Source organism: Borostomias antarcticus (genome assembly GCF_949987555.1).
Source record: "Borostomias antarcticus genome assembly, chromosome: 21".
NCBI classification, from domain to species: domain Eukaryota; kingdom Metazoa; phylum Chordata; class Actinopteri; order Stomiiformes; family Stomiidae; genus Borostomias; species Borostomias antarcticus.
The window spans coordinates 19,631,182-19,652,886 of record NC_140254.1 but is presented as its reverse complement, the minus strand read 5'-3'; the positions used below and the strand labels follow the sequence as shown (position 1 = coordinate 19,652,886).

Sequence of the window (21,705 nt, the reverse complement as noted above, 5' to 3'; positions counted from 1 at the left end):
GTGAAATAGGCCTAGAAATTTCTAACTTCTAAATTGCTAACTTTAGTCAATCTAAACTCATTCAGACGACAATGTCCACTAGCCGTGATGCTAATTCTCGCAATGTTCTACTCCATTCACTTATGCTAACAACGTTAGCGATCAGAATGATTGTACTGTTCTAGCGGTCAGTAAATTCGACCCAATTTGAATAGTTGGACATCAGTGGATTCCTCTCAGCCTATAGAATCTAAGCCATTGGATGCCGCTGGAACTGATCGGGTAGTAAGTAAGTAAGTAAGTAAGTAAGTTTTATTTATATAGTATGCTACTGACCTAATACATCCATGCTACTGACCTAATACATCCATGCTACTGACCTAATACATCCATGCTACTGACCTAATACATCCATGCTATGACACCCCCCACTGCGGCTCTGCAGATACACCCTACTCAAGAAGAAAAGGGAGAACCCAATGTGAGGGTCTGGGAGGGGTGTAGTACCGTGTGAGGGTCTGGGAGGGGTGTAGTACCGTGTGAGGGTCTGGGAGGGGTGTAGTACCGTGTGAGGGTCTGGGAGGGGTGTAGTACCGTGTGAGGGTCTGGGAGGGGTGTAGTACCGTGTGAGGGTCTGGGAGGGTGTAGTACCGTGTCTGGCCAGGGAGAGGCAGCAATACGCCACGTCGGCGTCTAGCCTGCCAGAAACCAAACGAAGAAGAAGAAGAAGAAGGAGGAGAACCCAACCAGTAGAGGGCGCAGTGACGAGGAGAACCCCAACCAGTAGGGGGCGCAGTGACGAGGAGAACCCAACCAGTAGGGGGCGCAGTGACGAGGAGAACCCCACCAGTAGGGGGCGCAGTGACGAGGAGAACCCCACCAGTAGGGGGCGCAGTGACGAGGAGAACCCCACCAGTAGGGGGCGCAGTGACGAGGAGAACCCAACCAGTAGGGGGCGCAGTGACGAGGAGAACCCCACCAGTAGGGGGCGCAGTGACGAGGAGAACCCCACCAGTAGGGGGCGCAGTGACGAGGAGAACCCCACCAGTAGGGGGCGCAGTGACGAGGAGAACCCCACCAGTAGGGGGCGCAGTGACGAGGAGAACCCCACCAGTAGGGGGCGCAGTGACGAGGAGAACCCCAACCAGTAGAGGGCGCAGTGACGCCCTGGCTCCTCTAGCGCCATGTTGTATCCCTACTTGGCCACTAGGAGGCAGCCGCCATTTCCTCGTCCCCCTCCTAGAGAACCCAGACCCAGGAGGAATGTACACAAACCACGGCGTTGCGTACTGACTGACACGTCCCCGGTGGTGGGCGAGTCTCAGACATGGGAAAAAGAGATAATAGAGTGGTAAGTTATTATTTCTAACATCTCAAACCAGGGGTTTTACTATTAAAGATCACGGAGACTGTCTGGTTAGCTAGCCCACTACGACAAGGCCTCATGAGCTAGCTGGTTAGCATTAGCCTACTGCTTAGACGTCTTTCCAAGATGCCAACAGCTTTGTTTCGTTGAGATAACTTAGTGGAAAGATGCACTACGTGCTTATATACACACGTTGGTCATATATATGTACTGTTTTCACATTTATTTGGACAGATGTCTAGTCAGCGTGGTCGTAAAGTGATAGCTGCAGCTAGCGTTAGCACCAGCTAGCTAACTGACTCGGAACGGAACATAATGGAACAAACAAAACACAAAAAACAAACATGAAAACGCAAAGTTGATGACTGGTTCGCTAATTCCTGATCTATTGACTGAGCGAATGAAAGCTAAAGATGCTAAGCTAACGTAATAGTAATCTAAGATAACTGTGTTAGCCGATAACGTTCACGTTACGCCCCACATGCGTAAACAACGTATGTGCGTAAACAACGTATGTGCGTAAACAGCGTATGCGTATGCGCTACCTGACGTAACCTGACGCATCCCAGTGTGGGGCTAGGTCAGTATTCATTACGAGGAGTAGGACCCAGCAGCTTGACCTATTCTTATCGCTAAGGTCCCATCTTATCTGTTGCAGATAGCTAACGTTACCCCTTCCCACGTTTAGCCAGTTAACGTTACCCCTTCCCACGTTTAGCCAGTTAACGTTACGTTTAGCCAGTGAACGTTACGTGGCCGTAACGTCTAGACTAGTACTATGACGCTGGTCGCTCCAGTCCGCCTTCAGCATGTGCAGTGTGCCCCAAGTAACAATGGAGACACGCTCATCTGATGTTGAACTTGCAGCAATGCCTTCCCTCCCCACTAGCTATGCAGCAATTGAAATGGGCTTGTGCTAGTATCAGCCTATTGGAATTAATTTCTGCTGATCATCCTTTGTGTTTCAGGCTTTTCAGAACCCCATAGCTGCATCTCGGGCTAGGGGACCCGCAAGCAACGCAGGGCCAACGATCCAGGACTACCTGAGCAGGCCGAGGCCAACATGGTACGGTGGTGGTGGTGGTGGTGGTGGTGGTGGGAGGGGGGGGGGGGTCAATTCTGCTGCTCCTTCCGAAGCTGCTTGGATAGGCTAACGTATTGTCGAAGTTGATTAAATGAAGCTGGCAAGGTACTTATTTCAGAGCACAATCCCAGAGCACTATCCAGGGTGGACCGGGAATGTGGTTAGTCGTTGCACAGTTTGTTGTGAGTGCTGAACATGTATTGGGATGACATTAGCCCAGTTGAGTGAGTCTACACCTTGCTTGCTTACATCGTGCGTCTGCAATTTAACCCCCGGGGATCAATTAAGTGCCTACCCAGTGTTTCCGCTGGTAAGGTTTTGCTGTGGCGCGGCGCCACGGCAAAATCCTTGCCGCCACAGCATACATTTGCTACTAAAAATAATAACACAAATTGGGCTATATACCGTATATTGAAGTCTTAAATTAAAAATTTTACACTTTCTAAGTATTTTACATTACATTTACATTACAGTCATTTAGCAGACGCTTTTTATCCAAAGCGACTAACAATAATTGCATTTAACGTAGGAAGAGCCAATGTACTATTACTTGCCAGAACTTACAAGTGCATCTTCTTTCTAAAACAAGTGACTAAGAGCATAATCTAGTGCTGAAGGCAAAGTGCAAGAATCGCAATCTAAAGTACAGTGCAATATAATACAATAAGTGCTTAGGTGGGAGGAGTTTTGACCCTGCGACGAAAGATGGGCAGCGACTCTGCTGTCCTGACATCAGTGGGCAGTTCATTCCACCACTGCGGGGCCAGGACAGAGAAGAGCCGTGACCGTGTCGATCGACCGCAGATTTCTGCCTAAATGCGCTTTCAAAATCATGACAATATCGTGCCCGCATTTTTTTTTTTCAACAGTAGCTTGGGCCGCGCGCTCCGCGAATGCTGCTTTCTGTGCTCTACTCAACAGCAAGATTTGCGTGTGAAGGGATGTTTTCTTCAGCGAGCCTATTACAAAATAATATAGGCTAGTGTTTAACCAGTGTTTGAATTGGACCAAAATATGCTGGTAGGCTACCTAGCCTACTCCTCACTAGGGTACATAGCAGTTAAAAATATATTTATGTTTGTAATCAATAAGTGGACTCATATACAGCGTAGAGCTAGATAATGTAAAAGTCTGGACAGCTCCTGCCCATCTCTGGCCTATTTGGTCTTATCATTCGCTGATGACAACTGGCGGATCCTAAAGCCTACATTTTCCAGATGGACATCCGACAATATTTGAAGAGAAACAGAAAGTAGAATGATGTTGAGAGCAGTCAGCAATATTTGAAGAGAAACAGAAAGTAGAATGATGTTGAGAGCAGTTCCCCTAGACCAGTAAACTCTGTTCGGGCAAACTGTGCCTCATGCAGTTGTCTGTTTGGCCAAGTAAAAGATATATTTGAAGTGTGATAAATATTTAACGTTATCTAAAAATACAGTGAAGAAACACGACGTGGAGCTACACATGCACCCAGTAGCCTAGCCTATGTTTGAGTCGAAGCAAGGCAAGTTTATTTATATAGCACATTTCAGCCACAGGGCAATTCAAGGTGCTTTACATGATACATTAAAAGCATTAAAACAAAAAGCAAGACATTATAGACATTTAAAACAAAAGGCAGGACAAATTAAAAGTATTAAAACAAAAGAAGCGGACCCTCAATCTAGCTTACGCGCTGCTGTCTGTCAGTCAGCAAGCATTGTCAACGAGACGGCCCACACCACAAGCGCGAGTACAGCAAGCAAATCAGAGGCGCTGCCCTGACTGACTGATTTATTGAGCGACCGTCTTTTTGGCTGGCTGAACCGAAAGTTTAACTACGCTAGCTTGCGTTAATGTTCCTCCAGTCACCTAAAAAGTGTCAGTCAAAGCAACAGCAAGCGCAACGAAATATCTGTTAAGCGTAGCCTAATCTAGCCTTTTATTTATGTAAGCTATGTAAAAACGGCAGTGATTGTGGTAGGAGAAGACAGGACCAGCACAGAGTTGAGGGATAGGTGAGAGTAGCCTCGCGTCACCAGTCTCTCCTCGGGGAGAAGAGGGGTCTATTTACTTCACTGCCTTAAGCCCGCCCCGTCATCCGGCTCGAGCCTGCAGAGCCCGCCTCCAACATCCGCTTGCTTTATTTTTCCTTAACCGGTAGTTCTCCTCGCATCTTCTTTTACAATTTTCGTCGGTGTTATGCCTGGTGATGCCATCGCGAATGTTATCTACTGAAAACTTAATGTGCAGAGGTATAGAAGTCCTCCCTATTTTGGCGGTCTTGAGCTTGGCACCACCACACCAAGAGATCAGTTCCACAGGAAACACTGGCCTACCTATGTAAACGGATGGTGGTCAGCTCACAGCGGATTCTGCCACACATGTAGATCACGAACCCTAACCCTAACCCTGTCATCAAAGGCTAAAGCAATCAGCATGTGCAAAGATGGCCTCACAGTAGGCAGAGCTGTTCATGGGAGTTTCGGGGGACAGGGAGGGTCACAGGGGGGTGGGGGAAAATAAATGAATAGTCTGCATTATTTAAATAGTACCCCTAGACCACTGATTGTGAATGATATGACTCATCAAGACCATTGTGATCAAATAAACCGTAGTCCCAGATGCCTCTAGATCCCTCACAAATCATTAGCATCAGATATCAATTTGAATCCCAAAAAGCATCGTCTCTCTCTTTCTCATGCGAAAGACAATAAATATATAATGATTGTCAATACCGAATGTTGTAAGATGTTTTTGCACATATTACCAAACAGCAGCTCACCTGTGAACATTGTTTCCTCAGGGAGGAGGTCAAGGAGCAGCTGGAGAAGAAGAAAAAGGGCTCCAAAGCCCTGGCTGAGTTTGAGGACCAGATGCACGAGGTAAGCCCCATGCCCAGAGGTAGAGCAGGTAGGCCCCAGAGAAAGAGCAGGTAGGCCCCATGCCCAGAGAAAGAGCAGGTAGGCCCCATGCCCAGAGATAGAGCAGGTAGGCCCCAGGCCCAGAGATAGAGCAGGTAGGCCCCAGGCCCAGAGATAGAGCAGGTAGGCCCAGAGGTAGAGCAGGTAGGCCCAGAGGTAGGGCAGGTAGGCCCAGAGGTAGGGCAAGTAGGCCCCAGGCCCAGGGGTAGGGCAGGTAGGCCCCAGGCCCAGAGGTAGGGCAGGTAGGCCCCAGGCCCAGATGTAGGGCAGGTAGGCCCCAGGCCCAGAGGTAGGGCAGGTAGGCCCAGAGGTAGGGCAGGTAGGCCTCAGGCCCAGAGGTAGGGCAGGTAGGCCCCAGGCCCAGAGGTAGGGCAGGTAGGCCCCAGGCCCAGAGGTAGGGCAGGTAGGCCCCAGGCCCAGAGGTAGGGCAGGTAGGCCCCAGGCCCAGAGGTAGGGCAGGTAGGCCCCAGGCCCAGAGGTAGGGCAGGTAGGCCCCAGGCCCAGAGGTAGGGCAGGTAGGCCCCAGGCCCAGAGGTAGGGCAGGTAGGCCCCAGGCCCAGGGGTAGGGCAGGTAGGCCCCAGGCCCAGGGGTAGGGCAGGTAGGCCCCAGGCCCAGAGGTAGGGCAGGTAGGCCCCAGGCCCAGAGGTAGGGCAGGTAGGCCCCAGGCCCAGATGTAGGGCAGGTAGGCCCCAGGCCCAGAGGTAGGGCAGGTAGGCCCCAGGCCCAGAGGTAGGGCAGGTAGGCCCAGAGGTAGGGCAGGTAGGCCCCAGGCCCAGAGGTAGGGCAGGTAGGCCCAGGGGTAGGGCAGGTAGGCCCCAGGCCCAGAGGTAGGGCAGGTAGGCCCAGAGGTAGGGCAGGTAGGCCCCAGGCCCAGAGGTAGGGCAGGTAGGCCCCAGGCCCAGAGGTAGGGCAGGTAGGCCCCAGACCCAGGGGTAGGGCAGGTAGGCCCCAGGCCCAGAGATAGGGCAGGTAGGCCCAGAGGTAGGGCAGGTAGGCCCCAGGCCCAGAGGTAGGGCAGGTAGGCCCCAGGCCCAGAGGTAGGGCAGGTAGGCCCAGAGGTAGGGCAGGTAGGCCCCAGGCCCAGGGGTAGGGCAGGTAGGCCCCAGGCCCAGAGGTAGGGCAGGTAGGCCCAGAGGTAGGGCAGGTAGGCCCCAGGCCCAGGGGTAGGGCAGGTAGGCCTCAGGCCCAGGGGTAGGGCAGGTAGGCCCAGAGGTAGGGCAGGTAGGCCCCAGGCCCAGGGGTAGGGCAGGTAGGCCTCAGGCCCAGGGGTAGGGCAGGTAGGCCCAGGGGTAGGGCAGGTAGGCCCAGGGGTAGGGCAGGTAGGCCCCAGGCCCAGAGGTAGGGCAGGTAGGCCCCAGGCCCAGGGGTAGGGCAGGTAGGCCCCAGGCCCAGGGGTAGGGCAGGTAGGCCCAGGGGTAGGGCAGGTAGGCCCAGGGGTAGGGCAGGTAGGCCCCAGGCCCAGAGGTAGGGCAGGTAGGCCCCAGGCCCAGAGGTAGGGCAGGTAGGCCCCAGGGGTAGGGCAGGTAGGCCCCAGACCCAGAGCCTCCCACATGGACATTACGGTCCCATCATCCATTCCAGAAACAGCCCTTAGCTCCTGGGCTTTAAACCTGTGTAGATCTAATGGGATTGAAGGTGGTAGCAGATCCATCCATCCCTGGAGAGAGAGGCTTGTTGGAATGTCCAGCATCTTGCTTATGCCTGTTCACGGCTTATCAGATCAGGGCTTTAGGTTGTGTGCAGAGAAGGTTCAACCCAACCCGTCACCGTTAAGGACTTTCCCAAGCGTGATCAAAGCCATGTATATAAACAGAAAAAAGGCGAAGCAAATCTGAACGGTGCGAAAACCCAACCGAAAATGTCTGTTTTGCTTTCTTTCCAGCGATGGAAGAAAGAACTGGAGAAGAACAGAGAGAAGATCCTGGGCGGTTTGGAGAAGAAGGAGAAGAAGGAGAGAGAGAAGAAAGAGAAGGAGAAGAAAGAGGTGACGTTGGGCCTCTGGTGGTCCGAAGCGTTTCGGCGTCACGGCGGCCAACCGGACGAAGTCCATCTTCCGAAACTAACTTTTGTTCCGTTTTGCTTCTAGAAAGAGAAGGAGAAGAAGAAGGAGTTGAAGGAGAAGGAAAAGGAGCTCAAGAAGAAAACCCAAGCCAGCAGGGTGAGGAAAGCCCTCCAGTGTCCTTATGGGCAAAATGCTAATTGCATAGCTGAACATTGCATCAAATAAGGTTGTGCATATTTGGCATCATACAGGTACCATGAAACGCTTAGCTGCGCCCTACGGGGCGGCCCTGCCCACCACCCTGGGGTGGAGTCTCACGCTGCTCCCCTAGCGTCTCCGAGCTAGCCCCGACAGCGTCTGCGCTCCTGCTAATGTTACCGTGCCACTAATGTGGTCCTGCGCTAATGTACTGTACTCGATGTCAGTGAATGACCTCAAATCTAATGAGTTCTGCTTTCATTGTGTTTGGTCAAGCATTCTCCATCTTCCTCCTCGTCCTCATCGAGTTCTAATTCCTCCAGCAGTTCCTCGTCGGACTCCGGAGACGAGGTATGCGCATCATCCTGAACAATTCACCTTGTTGTGTTAAAACTAGGGGTGTAGCGATACACTAATCTCACGATACGATACAAGATATTGGGTTGACGATAAGAATACGATATGATACACTAAGGGCAGGTGTGAAGCGTTGCAGTAGCGCTGCTGTTCACACCAATAGTGCATTTCTCCACATTTCTACTCCACTACACTTTGTGAATTTAGAGCTTAACTGTTGTAATATCATGGATAGGCCTAGAGACAAAAGACATGTTTGTTACCAGCGTTGTGTAGCCAGCGTTCACTGATATACAATAAATATATCACGATATTGTTTTCACCTTGACGATACGCATTGTGGCGCATTTCTGTATCGCGATATATTGTGGCACGATATATTGTTACACCCCTAGTTAAAACCGTACGGAAGTCTTTGGGAAGATGTTTTGATGTCCACAAATGGTTGCGTCGGGGTAGTGGAAAAGGCGTGTTGGGTGTGGGGTTTGATATGGCCGTGTTGGGTTTGATATGGCCGTGTTACTTCCTTGGTCAGGATGGAAAGAAGAGTTCTAAGAAGAAACGGAAAAAAAAACGCTCTGAAAAGAAAGCCGACGGCTCGGCAGCGGAATCAGAAGCCGAAACCAAGGTGTGTTGGAGAACGCCAATGTTCTCACTAACTCAATACCGTAGCTTTGAATTTCACCTCATCATTTTGTTATGAATATGTACCTGTACGACTAGAATATATTTTACGACATTGTATTATTCCAGTCGGTTTTAAGTAATACACAATATTGTCTTGTCTCAGGGAGATTACAACATCTCTCTCTGTCCATGCTTTTGTCTCCTGTCCCCTTCACTAAATAATTAATTCCTATTTTGATCACAAAATATCAGTTCGTGATATTATCGTTTCTCCCCAAGACGACAAAGATAACCCTCGAGGAGGGAGACAAGGAGAAGGTAAATGGCCGCCGTGTTTTGTGCTTATTGTTCAGTGCTGTTCCCTTCATTGTTTGGTGTTTTGTGAGGGCAAAATAATAGTCAATTTAGTATTTCTGGTGCAGTATAAGTAGTGGAATGAACACAAACGTGCTTAGCCTGCCTACTACAGTGTGTCAAGTAAACTAAATTCAAGCATTTGAAATACCGTATAGCTGTATCAAAGGCCATTTAGATCAGGCGTGGGAAAATCCAGGAAGTGTTTGTTGAAGTTGTGTAGCTGGTTAGGCGTGTCCAGTCCAGTAAAGGTGAGCTGTAAACGTTGTGCTCCTCAGGACGACAAGAGCCGTGGGAAGAAGAGGAAGTCGGAGCGAAGCCAGAAGGACTCGTCGTCAGAGTCGCCAGCAGAGTCGGAGGGGGAGGAGGAGGTGAGTCCACGGCCTTTGACCCCTCGTCATATTGTTTTGCCGTGTAACGCTGCAGACCGTCGGTGTCTTTGTCGATGCTTACTGGCTCCAAGGAAAACCTTTGGGATCATAGGTCATTGATAAATTGAAATGCCACATGACGTGTAGCCATCATCGCTGTGAAATAAGATTCGTTTATGAACATAGGGAAACTGGTTTGAGTCGCCCATACGATGTAGTTTTCAATTTTGCACGTCTCTTTCTAGGTTGAATCCAAGAAGAAAAAGAGAAGTAGTGAGGAGAAGGACAAAATTACAGTAAGTGGAATATTGACATTGAAATATGACAGCGACAGCGAAAAGGTCATGTCCCAACCGCCTTGGTTTGGGCCTGATGCAGCTGGACACTAGTCTCGTGAGGTCAGCGTGATCCTCAGTCAGGACTTGGCGAACGATTCGCAGAAATCGCATTTGCAACCGGGCCAAACGGCTGCTTGCCCCCCCCCGATGGGGACGCAGACCCTAATTGGGTCTCGTAGTTGATGACGTGAAATACAGCCTATTGGCAATGTGTCCCGAAGCCACAAGTGTTAATGTTAGTAGAGCAAACACAGCCGTAAGTGCAGCTATTTCAGAAATTAACAATGAATAATTTAATAACAATTAATCAAGAGCAAGAGTATGCACTAGCAGAGTTTCTTGGTGGGAAAATACGTAATATATTACACTGATTGTCTGAAGGAGTCTGTCAAGGGAAGTCCTCTCACCCACTCACATGGTTGGAAATAAGGGGTAGTCCAGACCACTGTTTCCTGTGGAACTGATCTCTTGTTGTGGTGGTGTGTGAAAAAAAAAAAGAGATTTCGAAACCAAAGCGGGGGATCGGAGACCTCCCTTGTTCCTCTCTCCTGTCCCCTTAGATGGCCTAACTTCTCGTAAGGCTGGTAAAGTCCTAGAGCTTAATTACATGTAACTGAACGGGATAAAACAGTAACCACACAGGCACTTAATAAATCATATGGTTTATAGACATGAGCTCACGAGATCAGAACCTGTGTTTATCAAGTGTCACAGAGATGGAGGACTGATCTAGGATCAGGGTTCCATCTCTCCATATGAGTTCATTCAAAAGGGACAACAGATCCTAGATCAGTACTCCTACTCTGAGATGCTTGATGAATATGAGCCCAGGACTACAGCTGGTCAAACGAATGACCCGGAAGTACGGTCGCATCATTTACTCTAGACAAATGTAATTCTTGTCGCTTTGGATAAAATCCTCTGCTAAATGACTTCAATGTAATGTAGTCATCAATAATGACCTCATGCATAGAGTCAAAATGCCCTTCTTGATAACGTTACACCGTGTCCTAACTGCTTGCGACGCGAGCAACAGAACGCGACATCGCAGCTTGCTGTCCTAACTGAAACCGTTACATTTCCTGTTCTGTTACGTCATTTGTCTATATTCCCGACTGAAGACAGTTAAAGAACGAACGCCTGTCAACGCGAGCGACAGGAGGAAAATAGGAACAGGGCGAGCGTCAAAAGGGCAGTTAAAACGTCGCGCCGCTTCGCGCTGCGTCGCTCGCGTCCAGTTAGGACATAACAACAGAAAACAAAGCAATGGAACGCATTTTGTCGCTGACGCTCGCTCGCGTGTTGTTAGGACACGGTGTTAGCTTGGATGTAATATACCTGTCTTCCACCGTTCTCCCGTGTCCACAGGACAAATCCAAGAAGAAGAGGAAAAAGAAACACAAGAAGCACGGCAGGAAGAAGAAGAAGAAGGCCGTGTCGTCCGGCTCGGAGTCCGACTAACCCTGCGCGGTCCGACGGTCAGACGCTCACACCAAGCAGAGCTGTCGCTTTCAACCACCAAAAACAAAACCCCATCTGGGCTGTTGTCACCCTTCCATTGTGACTGGGGAGGCTGAGGGACTTGAAGGGCCGACCTCTGACCTGTTAGTGAGGATTGAGATGATGGGTGTGGAAGGGACGAGGTGGGGGGGTGTGTGTGTGTGGGGGGGGGTGGTATTTTTTGAGGGGGCCACCAGTCGTCTCCGAGACAAATTTGCATCTTTTTTTTGCCGATCGACTTTCACTCCAAAAGCAGGTCAGCAGTTCGGCAGATGCTTTGAATTCTTAATTGTTTTGTAGACCTGAACTGATTGGACTGTTGTAAGCAACGTGTTTAGCTTTACTGGTAGATCACGTAAGGTTGTCAACATATTGCAGGCATTTACACCCATTAATTAGTGTCAGATCCAGGAGAGAAACGGGTTTACTTGCTACGACATTCAGCGAAGGCCATGTCCAGTCTGACCCATGTAAGAACTCTGAATCTCTGATTATAGGAACTTTCATTGTGAACGGGTCCTGTTCTGGTGCAGTGCTCGTTTTCGTTTATCTACTACGCTGACCGCCTGCTGCTACTTCTCATGTCTGTTTCACACCTGGAGGCTGTGTGTCTGGTAATGCCGGGGCACTAGAAGTGGAGGCCATTGTGACTGTACTGCTAGTGCTATGTCATGCATGTGAACATGGCCCCTTTTCTCTCTCCAGCCTCATATTGAAGTTGGAATTGTGACATGAAAGCGTGAGCTGTACGGTCATAATAAGACAGGATAACAAGACTTCACTTCCGTCAGATGATGTAATACGTTCTATACAATGGTGAATGTCGTCTATAAACGAATGGGGTTTCATTAATAAAGTCTTGTTTTAGCCTGGTTTGCTGGACTGGTTCATTGTATGAATGATATGGGTGGAAATTGATGTTGGTTTGGCCTCTAGGGTCCCAGTTATATGTCTGTCTCAGGTTTAACCAGGATTGGAGAACAGAGAAGTTATATAATTTGTTGCGATAGAAATGGACGCGCCTTCCTCAAAAAATAGACTTTTTGTGGTGCTAAACCAAAATTGTGAACATCAAAATGGACATCAAAGATGCATGGTAGCACTCACCAATAAAAGATACATGGACAGATCCTCTATTTCACCGGTTTTATTTTTGCTGTCAATGGATCATGCTAACGTTTTGGCCAGAGGCCTTCCTCAGAGCATCTTATATAATTTGTGGTACAATAATAACTGGACTACTTCTGTCCACTAGCATACAATCACTCCCATTAACCCATCTGAGGCCATTTGGTTACAACTAGTTCTCCAGAAACAACGCAACCATGCATCATCTCAGCTGGTGTGCTTTCACCACGAGACCCAGAATGCATTGCAATGAAACAGCGCAGGACAATGAGATTTTTATTTGTGAATTTGTGTGGTCATTCAGATTCAGACAGCTTTATTGAGCCCAGGAAGGGTATTTCATCTGCTGGGAGTGACCGTTCAAATCTAAGCTATAGCCAGAAATCAAGTTTTATTGTCATGTAGTTTTTACACATATTAGGAATTTGTTCTGGTCAGTTGGTGCATAACACTAATGGATAGACAACATGTACCTTGGCATAGAATAAAGTCTAAGTTACTTCCTCATTATAATAGTGGGAGGACCAAGCCAGGCTTATAAATAGTGGTGTTTTTGCCAAGGAGTTACCGTTAGTAAGGAGTTACCATTAGTAAGGAGTTACCGTTAGTGTGTGACAGACAGGCTTTAAATCAGTTCAGTTTGAAGACGGAGGTCAAGGCAGCAGCACGGTGAGTGACAAACCCAAGAATCTTGTATTAAATCATGTAGCCTAGTTGATACCCAGTTACAATATTTAATTATTTCATTTGATCGAATCCCTATGTTTACATTGGATTCCATCTCAATTTGTTTGAAACTGAAATTTAAACCACACGACTTCTTCAGGGCAGCGGACTTCCTCTGACCCTCTACACGAGGAGACACATCCGTATCATTACTCACTAGTAATAATAATAATATGTTTATTTGTATAGCACCTTTCACAGATGGGGATCACAGTGCTTCACACACATAGCAACACAGTAAAATACAGTAAAGGTACAGTGCAATTCAAGCACAGTAAAACACCCAAATAGAAAGGGTAAAGTGCGTCGTGTACGTAATGTACGTCCCTATATCATATCATGATAGTCACTGTATCACCCCCTCTAGATGTGGATGAGTGCGGCGTTGGTGTTACTGGTGGCGGTGTCTGCCTCCTGGGCCATCACTTGTCCTGATGGGAAGACCTGCTCTGATGATTCCACCTGCTGTAGCACCTCTGGAGGATACGCCTGCTGCCCTTATCCTAACGTAAGTCGTCCTTCCTGGCGTGTGTAGAGGGGCTAGTCTGGACACGGGGGTTTGGATTTGACAAATATCAGTAGACTCTTGGTGGCACCCGACATCGTCGATCTGAGGCAGCTATTGTATGAGGATGCCCCACATTTATTTGGATTCTCTGTTGTGTGTCTGTGTGGTGTGTGTGTGTGTGTGTGTGTGTGTGTGTGTGTGTGTGTGTGTGTGTGTGTATCGTCACGTGTACCTCCCCCAGGGGGTGTGCTGCGCTGACCGAGCCCACTGCTGTCCTGCCGGCTTCAGCTGTAACTCCGTCACCCAGATGTGTGAGAGAGAAGACGGACCCCGGGCCCAAGTCCCTCTGCTTCGCCGGGCGGCCGCGGGCGCTCCGAGCCCCCCCGTCTTCCCCGTCTCCTCTCTGGCCGAGGTCTCCGAGTCAGACGGGCCTCCTGGCCAGAGTCGGGGGTTGGCGAAGGCCACGGTCATCTACTGTGACAGCTATACCTACTGTGACGATGACACCACCTGCTGCAGAGATCCCAATGGGAACTGGTACTGCTGTTCGGTCGCCGACGTGAGTTGACCAAGTGTCTCTGTATTACCTGCATGCACATTGATAATACTATAAAAATTATACAAATAATTTTGGTAATAATAGTTAAAAACAGATATAGGTTATACTTTGGTTATTTTGCTACATTTTCGTGCAATTGTACTTTTTGTCACACAGAATAAGAATAATGACTCGATAATAAAAAATCACTATGAATTGGTTACTCACAACCGTCCAAACTGGATTTGTCAGGAATATAAAAAACCTGTGACAGTTTAGTTCAACATTACACTGTACATGTCATGTGGTAGATGCCGATAGGTTAAGCTGCGTATCGCTGTGGTCCCCAGGGGTGGTGCTGCTCAGACGGGTACCACTGCTGTCCCTACGGGTACGACTGTGACTCCACCTTCACCAAGTGTATTCGTCAGGGTCTGAGGTACCAGCTCCCTCAGAAGCAGGCCTCCCTATCCATCCCAGCCACCCATATACGTGCCAGCCCAAAGCAGGTAGGCCCCCTGCTGTGTGTGTGTGTGTGTGTGTGTGTGTGTGTGTGTGAGAGAGAGAGAGAGAGAGTGAGTGCTCTGTCAATCTATACACTTCATGCATTGTGAGCTAGCCAATGCCGTTATCATGAAGGAGAATTTCGGACCTCAAGATGTCCCTCTAGAAACTGTCCCGGAGACCAACGCACTTTTGAGTGATTTTAATAGGAGCTTTAATCCAATCCACAGAGAACTGGAGGATCAGGATACAAATATGCATTCAGAGACAGTTTCCTTTATACTAGCAAAAACAGTGTGAGCTTATGCATGTCTTATCTTGGTGAATAAGCATCCCCTTTGACGTATTTCTGGGTGTAGATCCAACTTTGCCTTTCTGTTCATTAAACTTATCCCTGGTACTCTGCTCCAACCTCAGACATTGCTTTCTGCCTGACTCATCTTCCTTTACCCTATTCTATTGCCTGGTCCTCTCCGTCAAAGACATATTACTGAACGGTCCTACCGGGCCTCGGCCCAGGGGCCCAAGAGCTCAGGGGGCCCTTTGCGTTTCTTGTTGCATAGTCAAAAGGCTTAGTCATTCATTCAATAACAGAGCCTTAAAAATCCTGCTGAAAAACTGAAGCAATAGCCTCAACATTCACTTTGAAGACATCACAAGAAAGAAACCATCATGATACCTGTAGTTTTTAAGTGAGTGTTTATAGTACTTTAGAGTGGCTGAGTACTCCATGCACTCCTTTCTCTTTCGGGGAGATATCCAAAAAGTAAGTCCTCCCCACAGAGTTGAGGTCCCTTGAGTCAAAACCGAGATGAATAAAGCTGCTTTTTTAGTGAGTTTTCTCAAATCATCTGCAAATTGGGTGCCGTCTCATTGGGCAAATTCAAAATTTTGATAAATTAAACAGGTGGGGGGGCCCTTTACGTGTCTGGGTCATTTCATGATCCGTCTGTGCTCTCCGTGTTGTACTTTCTGTGGCCTTTCAATGCTTGCGTCTGTTCACACACCTCACATTCACATTGTTTACTCTTATCTTAACTGTTTTAGGAACACAGGCCTATTCTATGCTGCAAAAACATAATTGTTATGGATACATTTGTAGGCCCAATCTTCTGTAAAGCCCTTTCTTTCCAAACCAGAGTTTTTTTACTAGCAGGTCCCGCTGACTGCTCTTAGACCAGCCACTCACCTCAAACCCCCTCGGAGTGGAGTCATTCGCTGTGACAGCACATTCCACTGTCAGTCTGGACACTCATGTTGCAAGATGCCCTCTGGCACATGGAGCTGCTGCCCCTACCCACTGGTAAGTATGCTAATAGCTGACCTTAAGGTCAAGGACAATTTAGCTTCTATTCAGTTATTCAATTAAAAATCCAGTTCAATTTGATATTCAAATGATTGAATTGAAACATAGTCTTGTTGTTGTTGTTTGTAGCCTATATCAACTATTATTTTACTGTATTCTAAGACTTTGATATCTGTCATTTGCAGGGCCAGTGCAGTTCTGATGGCGAGCACTGCTGTGAATATGGATACACTTGTGATGCAGGCTCCCCAACCCGCACCCCATCTCTGTCAGGTCCGAAGGGGGATGCAAAGCAAGACAGAGCTCTGTTTTGAAATTACTTATTTTTTTTCAAGCTCACTGAATTACCTACATTTTGATGATTTAATTAATTACTTTCATTACGTAAAAGCACAAGTTACAGATATCATGACATGATGTCTTAAAAGCAATTGTACAATGTTTAATTACTGGTAAATAAATTCAGAGCAACAATGTTCCTTTCTTTGTTCAGTATTCATTCTATCACTACAAAGAAAATCAACCACCTTTTTCATTTTCTTTTTTTTGTGTCTTGATGCTGCTTTATTTTTATTTATTTTATTTTATGTTGAACTTTAAATGCAAATATACAAAGAGTAGTATACAAAGGAAATATATATTATATACAGTTGTGGTCAAAGGTTTACATGCACTTGTAAAGAGCATGCATGTCATGGCAGTCTTTCCAATCATTTCTACAACTCTTATTTTTCTGTGATAGAGTAATTAGAGCACATACTTCTTTGTCAAAAAACTTTTATGAATTTATTCTGGGTCTTCTGAAAATGTGACCAAATCAGTCAAAAATATACACAACCATGCTAATATTTGGCTAAATGTCCCTTGGCCATTTTCACCTCTATTATGCGCTTTTGGTAGCCATCCACAAGCTTCTGACAAACTTCTGGTTGAATCTTTGACCACTCCTCTGGACAGAATCGGTGCAGTTCAGCTAAATGTGTTGGCTTTCTGACATGGACTTGTTTCTTCAGCACTGTCCACATTTCCTCGATGGGATTTAAGTCAGGACTTTGGGAAGGCCATTCTAAAAGCTTAATTCTAGCCTGATTTAGCCATTCCTTTACCACTTTTGATGTGTTTTTGTTTGGGGTCATTGTCCTGTTGGAGCACCCAACCTTCTGGCTGATGATTTTAGGTTATCCTGAAGAATTTGGAGGTAATCCTCCTTCATTATTCTATTTACTTTCTGTAAAGCACCAGAACCTTTGGCAGCAAAGCAGGCCCAGACCATAATACTACCACCACCATGCTTGACGGTAGGCTTGGTGTTCTTGGGGATAAAGGCCTCACCTTGTCTCCTCAATCAATCAATCAATCAAAGCTTTATTTGTATAGCGCATTTCATACTCAGAGCCAACACAATGCGCTTTACAGAGAACAAGGGAGGTGGGCATACGACCCACTCTCTACATATTCCAGAGGGAAGCAAAAAAACAGTAATCACCCGGGGGCCAGATAAGTGAGCTGTAAAAATTCTTCCCTGACCCCTCTCAACAAGGCGATCGAGCAAGCTCCAGGAGTATGTTTGTCTACCGGCTAAGAACATTTATAAAGCAATAAATTACATTAAATTACATTTTCAGAGTAAGAGAGGCTAAAAAAGCATCATAGGAGAGACATGGCTAATACTGGTGTGTGTTTGCTATGGATCCAAACATATTTCTGGTCATTGTGGCCAAACAGCTCAATTTTTGTTTCATCTTACCACAGAACTTTCCTACTGAAGGCCTTTTCTTTGTCCATATGATCAGCAGCAAACTTCAGTCAAGTCAAAGTCAAAAGTCAAAGTCAGTCAGCTTTATTGTCAAACCACTATGTGTACAAGACATACAGAGGGTTGAAATTGCGTCTCCCTCTTATCCACAGTGTATGGACTATAAAAACAATAAATAAAATACAGTAAAAATATATAAGAAATATAAGGACCAATACAGTAGATACAGTGAACAGTGCAAACATCATTGATAGCAGCAGTTGAGTTAAATATAAATATACTAATATGTAAAGTGTAAAGTCTTTGAATGTTTTTGAAGGTTCTGCAAACTTAATGAAGAGGTTGGTGCTGTGCTTTGGTGAGCAGTCGTGGGTCAGTAGGGTGAAGAGTAGGGGGCTGAGTACACATCCCTGGGGGGCCCCCCCGTGTTCAGGGTGATGGTGCTGGATGTGTTGCTGCCGACCCGGACTGCCTGTGGTCTCCCGGTCAGGAAGTCCAGCAGCCAGTTGCACAGCGAGGTGCTCAGCCCTAGCTAGTCCAGTTTCTGTATCTGCTGCTGTGGGATGATTGTGTTGAATGCTGAACTAAAGTCTATGAACAGCATAAGAGTCTTTAGTGTCCAGATGGGTGAGGGCTGAGCAAGGTTATAATAGTTTTGCTTTTTTCATTAGTTTTTATTTTTATATCGTTTTAACTTTTTGTTTTCAATTTCAGTTTAGTTTTGATTAGTTTTACAGCAGGTTTTCTAGTTTAGTTTCGTTTTTTTTTTTTTTAAATGCTTAGTTTTAGTTTCGTTTTTATTAGTTTTAGTATTAGTTTTAGTTTTTTTTTTCTTCTGCGCGTGAGACCATCCTGATCTCGTGAGCTCATGTTGTTTCACTCGGTGTGAAACAATCCATCTGGTGCACGTCAGATTACTTCTGCGCAGGGACACAGCAAAAAAAATAGAGGATAGATTTCATATCCACCCAAAATACTAGGCTTATGTATGAAATGAAAAAGACAAAAACTAAGGACATTTTCTCAATAATTTTAGTTTATTTTAGTTAGTTTTGTAAACACACAATACAGTTTTAGTTAGTTATAGTTTTTTTGTGAAGTCTAGTTTTTATTTTTATTTCAGTTAACCAAAATGTTTTTTCACACCTAGTTTTAGTTTTTTAGTTAGTTTTCGTTAACTATAATAACCTTGGGGCTGAGTGGAGGGCAGTGGAGATTGCATCATCGGTGGACCCAATGTCCACCAGTGAAAACTGGTCGGGGTCCAGGGCAGGGGGGAGGATGGATTTTATGTGCTGCATGACTAACCGTTGGAAGCACTTCATAATGATGGAGGTCAGTGCAACGGGACGGTAGTCATTGAAGCAGGCTGGGGAAGCCTTCTTCAGAACCGGGATGATGGTGGTGTCCTTGAAGCCTGTGGGGACAGCAGCTTGGCTCAGGGAGGTGTTAAATATGTCTGTAAAGACATCAGTGAGCTCCACTGCACAGTCCTTCAGCACACGACCCGGTATGTTGTCTGGTCCCGCAGCTTTGCGAGCATCGATCCTGGAGAGGGGTCGTCTCACGCTGGTTGGAGACAGGGACAGTACCTGGTCTTCTGGAGGGGGTGGGGTCTTCTGTGCAGGAGTGCTATTGTGGGCTTCAAAGCGTCCAAAGAAGTCATTCAGATTGTTTAGCAGAGTGGTGTCGCTGTCGCAGGTCTGTGGTCGGGGTTTATAGTCCGTGATGGTCTGGATCCCCTGCCACAGGCTCCTGGTGTCTTTGCTGTCACTGAAGCGGTGGGCTCGCGGCTCACATTCTCTACGCTACGATCGGCTTCCATCATATTCTAAGTCATCTTCTATATCCTCAAAATCTGATAAATATTCAGCCACATTGCACACAATATTCCAGGCACCAACAAGCCGATCGTAGCGTAGAGAATGTGAGGCGCGAGTGTAGCTTACAGACGGAGAATAGCCAGTCTGCGCGCTGTGCGCATGCGTGCTGGAGCAAGTGGGGAAGCTATATTTCGTTTCTAAAGACGTTTCTAAAGATCATATTACAGAGGCATGTGTGAACCACAACAAGCCCTCGCTCTATGTAAGCACAACTAGCGATTCATAAAAACAGATTGATGAAAACAACCGTTTAGCGGCAGAAAATAGATTTTTTAGAAGCTGCATTCTCAGTGCCCCGTCCGCCGCCATTACATGGATATACTTGGCTCGCGCTGGATTTTAAATTTCTTCTACAGGCCTCCGAATTACACCAAAGTTATCTCGGTGAGGCAAACGTCTTATAATATGCCGTAAATAAGGTCCAGGTTGTCAAAAACGAACATTGTTATTTTCATTGTTATTGTCATTACACAATGTAGTTTCTGACCACTAGTATGCGCTCTAGAGCAAATTTGAGAAGGTGGTCCCCGAAAATCGCGTACTACGTCATTGCGTCAATACGCGGAGCACATAATAGTGACGTTTCACACATTTTTGTTGTTTTCAAAACATTATCTAAACATCATTTTGCGAAGAAATTACAAGGTTGGAAAGACATTCAAGTGTTAAGTCAACATGTTTATTAGACTACAAGGAACCATATAATCGAGGAATTTCGAAAATAAACAGAACGGATTGTTTTGATTCACGTTTAGTTGGGTACCTTTAACATGTACATTTTATTATTGTAACGTGTGTATTTTATTATTGTAACATGAGTATTTTATGAGGACCAGTCTGTCCTTTGTGCGTCAGCTAATGTGGATCCTGAATAAACAATAAACACCTCAACCCTTGTTTTCTTCTTCAAACCTGCTTTGGACTTTCATATCCTCCTCATTCCCCCTTAGTTGCATATCCTCATTTCCCATGACTTGCATATCACAAGAAGAAGTAAACAAGGGTTGTGGTTTCTGATGACCAGATGGATTGTACTGCACTATTCTGGATGGATGTGCAGTCATGGTCAGCATCAACTCAAACCAAGCCAACCAAGCTCTAGTCTACAGAGAGTCTCTGTGCTTGTCCGGCAGCTCCCTCCTTTGATGTATGTAGTGATGCTACGTATGAGACAGAAGTTCTGAGGCGTTTGTCGAGTAGGGCAGGTCCTGATGAGGTCCAGATAAACAACAAGACAAATATACTTTTCCCCTTTCCTTGGTTTATATGCAGCACACGCCAATTAGGCTCGGCCTCAAGTGTAGCTAAACTAACAATCAGTGATTAAGTTGTCAATGAAAATCTGTTATATCAGTAATGTTTCAGCGCACCAGCAGATGCACAGTTACTGGCTGCTCTAATTAAGCAATAAACCACTCGAGGCCGTGTGTTATAGTGATTTTATAACAGCTAGGGGGCGTTGTTAGGCACGACGCGAAGCGGAGTATAACAGCTAAAACCCCCTAGCTGTTATAAAATCACTATAACACACGGCCTGGAGTGGTTTATTGCTTTTATACAACGGTTACTATAGCTATTAGTGTAAAATAAACACACAGCAATGTAAAATATTAACATTTATTCAAAACAAAGCATCATTCCCTCAATTCCGCCGAGCAAAATAGTTCCCCTAACAAAAGGGTTGCCAAGCAACAACAACAACTTCAATGCATTGGATCAAATGGGAGGCGCATTCATACTGAAAATGGAATGATATGCGGTCACAGGTGTGTGTTACAAAGTATTTTAACACGGCTTCCAGCCAATCAGAATCAAGAACCAGAACTAACCGTTGTATAAATTATCTTTGCCAGCAGGTGTCAGTACCGTACAAAGCATTTAATGAGGCTTCGCATAATGAATCTTTTTGCGATACAATCATTCCTTAAAGGTGTTTCCGAAGGCCTCGTTTCGCCATCACTAGATGTATGTAGCCTACAGCCATGCTCAACACGTTCTACCAGTCTGTAGAAGCGCAACCTGGTCTCACACCATTTTAGTCACGAAATTGTCAGTGTCGAGTGTCATCTTCTTCGCTGTTGTGTGCTGGGGCAACAGCATCAAAGCAGCCAACGCTAACAGAATGAACAGGACGACAGGCTCTGTACTAGGGGTCAGCCTGGACTCATGGTGCGTTCGTTTGTGGTTGGAGGTAGCAAGTCACAAGTGGCAAAATACCTACTTCCGACCTGTGTGCATTCGAGCTATATACAATTATATCACAGTTACCTAGTTAT

At 46.6% G+C, this 21,705-nt stretch overlaps 2 protein-coding genes across 4 annotated transcripts; both read left to right on the top strand.

The window, feature by feature from the left end:
- Nucleotides 1-1,195: 1,195 nt before the first annotated feature.
- fam133b (family with sequence similarity 133 member B) lies at nucleotides 1,196-11,955 on the top strand. 2 transcript variants are annotated; one of them, XM_084454798.1, is made up of 11 exons: nucleotides 1,196-1,330; nucleotides 2,314-2,411; nucleotides 5,215-5,293; nucleotides 7,216-7,317; nucleotides 7,420-7,491; nucleotides 7,810-7,884; nucleotides 8,426-8,518; nucleotides 8,797-8,835; nucleotides 9,150-9,242; nucleotides 9,488-9,538; nucleotides 10,949-11,955. In XM_084454798.1, exons 1-11 carry the CDS (start codon nucleotides 1,307-1,309, stop codon nucleotides 11,039-11,041), a joined length of 819 nt encoding a protein of 272 aa, XP_084310924.1. In that variant the 5' UTR covers nucleotides 1,196-1,306; the 3' UTR covers nucleotides 11,042-11,955. The 2 variants fall into 2 exon arrangements, with proteins under 2 accessions (XP_084310924.1, XP_084310923.1); XM_084454797.1 differs by having other exon boundaries at nucleotides 8,770-8,835.
- Nucleotides 11,956-12,767: 812 nt separating this feature from the next.
- On the top strand, nucleotides 12,768-16,231 carry grna.1 (granulin a, tandem duplicate 1). 2 transcript variants are annotated; one of them, XM_084455095.1, is made up of 6 exons: nucleotides 12,768-12,877; nucleotides 13,302-13,442; nucleotides 13,684-14,001; nucleotides 14,331-14,489; nucleotides 15,641-15,787; nucleotides 15,976-16,231. In XM_084455095.1, exons 2-6 carry the CDS (start codon nucleotides 13,302-13,304, stop codon nucleotides 16,102-16,104), a joined length of 894 nt encoding a protein of 297 aa, XP_084311221.1. In that variant the 5' UTR covers nucleotides 12,768-12,877; the 3' UTR covers nucleotides 16,105-16,231. The 2 variants fall into 2 exon arrangements, with proteins under 2 accessions (XP_084311221.1, XP_084311220.1); XM_084455094.1 differs by having other exon boundaries at nucleotides 15,638-15,787.
- The last annotated feature ends 5,474 nt before the right edge of the window (nucleotides 16,232-21,705 follow it).

Excerpts from the sequence above, each read along its gene's own strand:
- fam133b (XM_084454797.1), top strand. The coding sequence starts at position 1,307 with ATGGGAAAAAGAGATAATAGAGTG. Across the intron at positions 1,331-2,313 it reads GAAAAAGAGATAATAGAGTG|GCTTTTCAGAACCCCATAGC; the intron begins GTAAGTTATTAT and ends TTTGTGTTTCAG. Across the intron at positions 9,539-10,948 it reads AGGAGAAGGACAAAATTACA|GACAAATCCAAGAAGAAGAG; the intron begins GTAAGTGGAATA and ends CCGTGTCCACAG.
- grna.1 (XM_084455094.1), top strand. The coding sequence starts at position 13,302 with ATGTGGATGAGTGCGGCGTTGGTGTTACTGGTGGCGGTGTCTGCCTCC. Across the intron at positions 13,443-13,683 it reads CCTGCTGCCCTTATCCTAAC|GGGGTGTGCTGCGCTGACCG; the intron begins GTAAGTCGTCCT and ends TACCTCCCCCAG. Across the intron at positions 14,490-15,637 it reads TACGTGCCAGCCCAAAGCAG|CAGGTCCCGCTGACTGCTCT; the intron begins GTAGGCCCCCTG and ends TTTTTTTACTAG.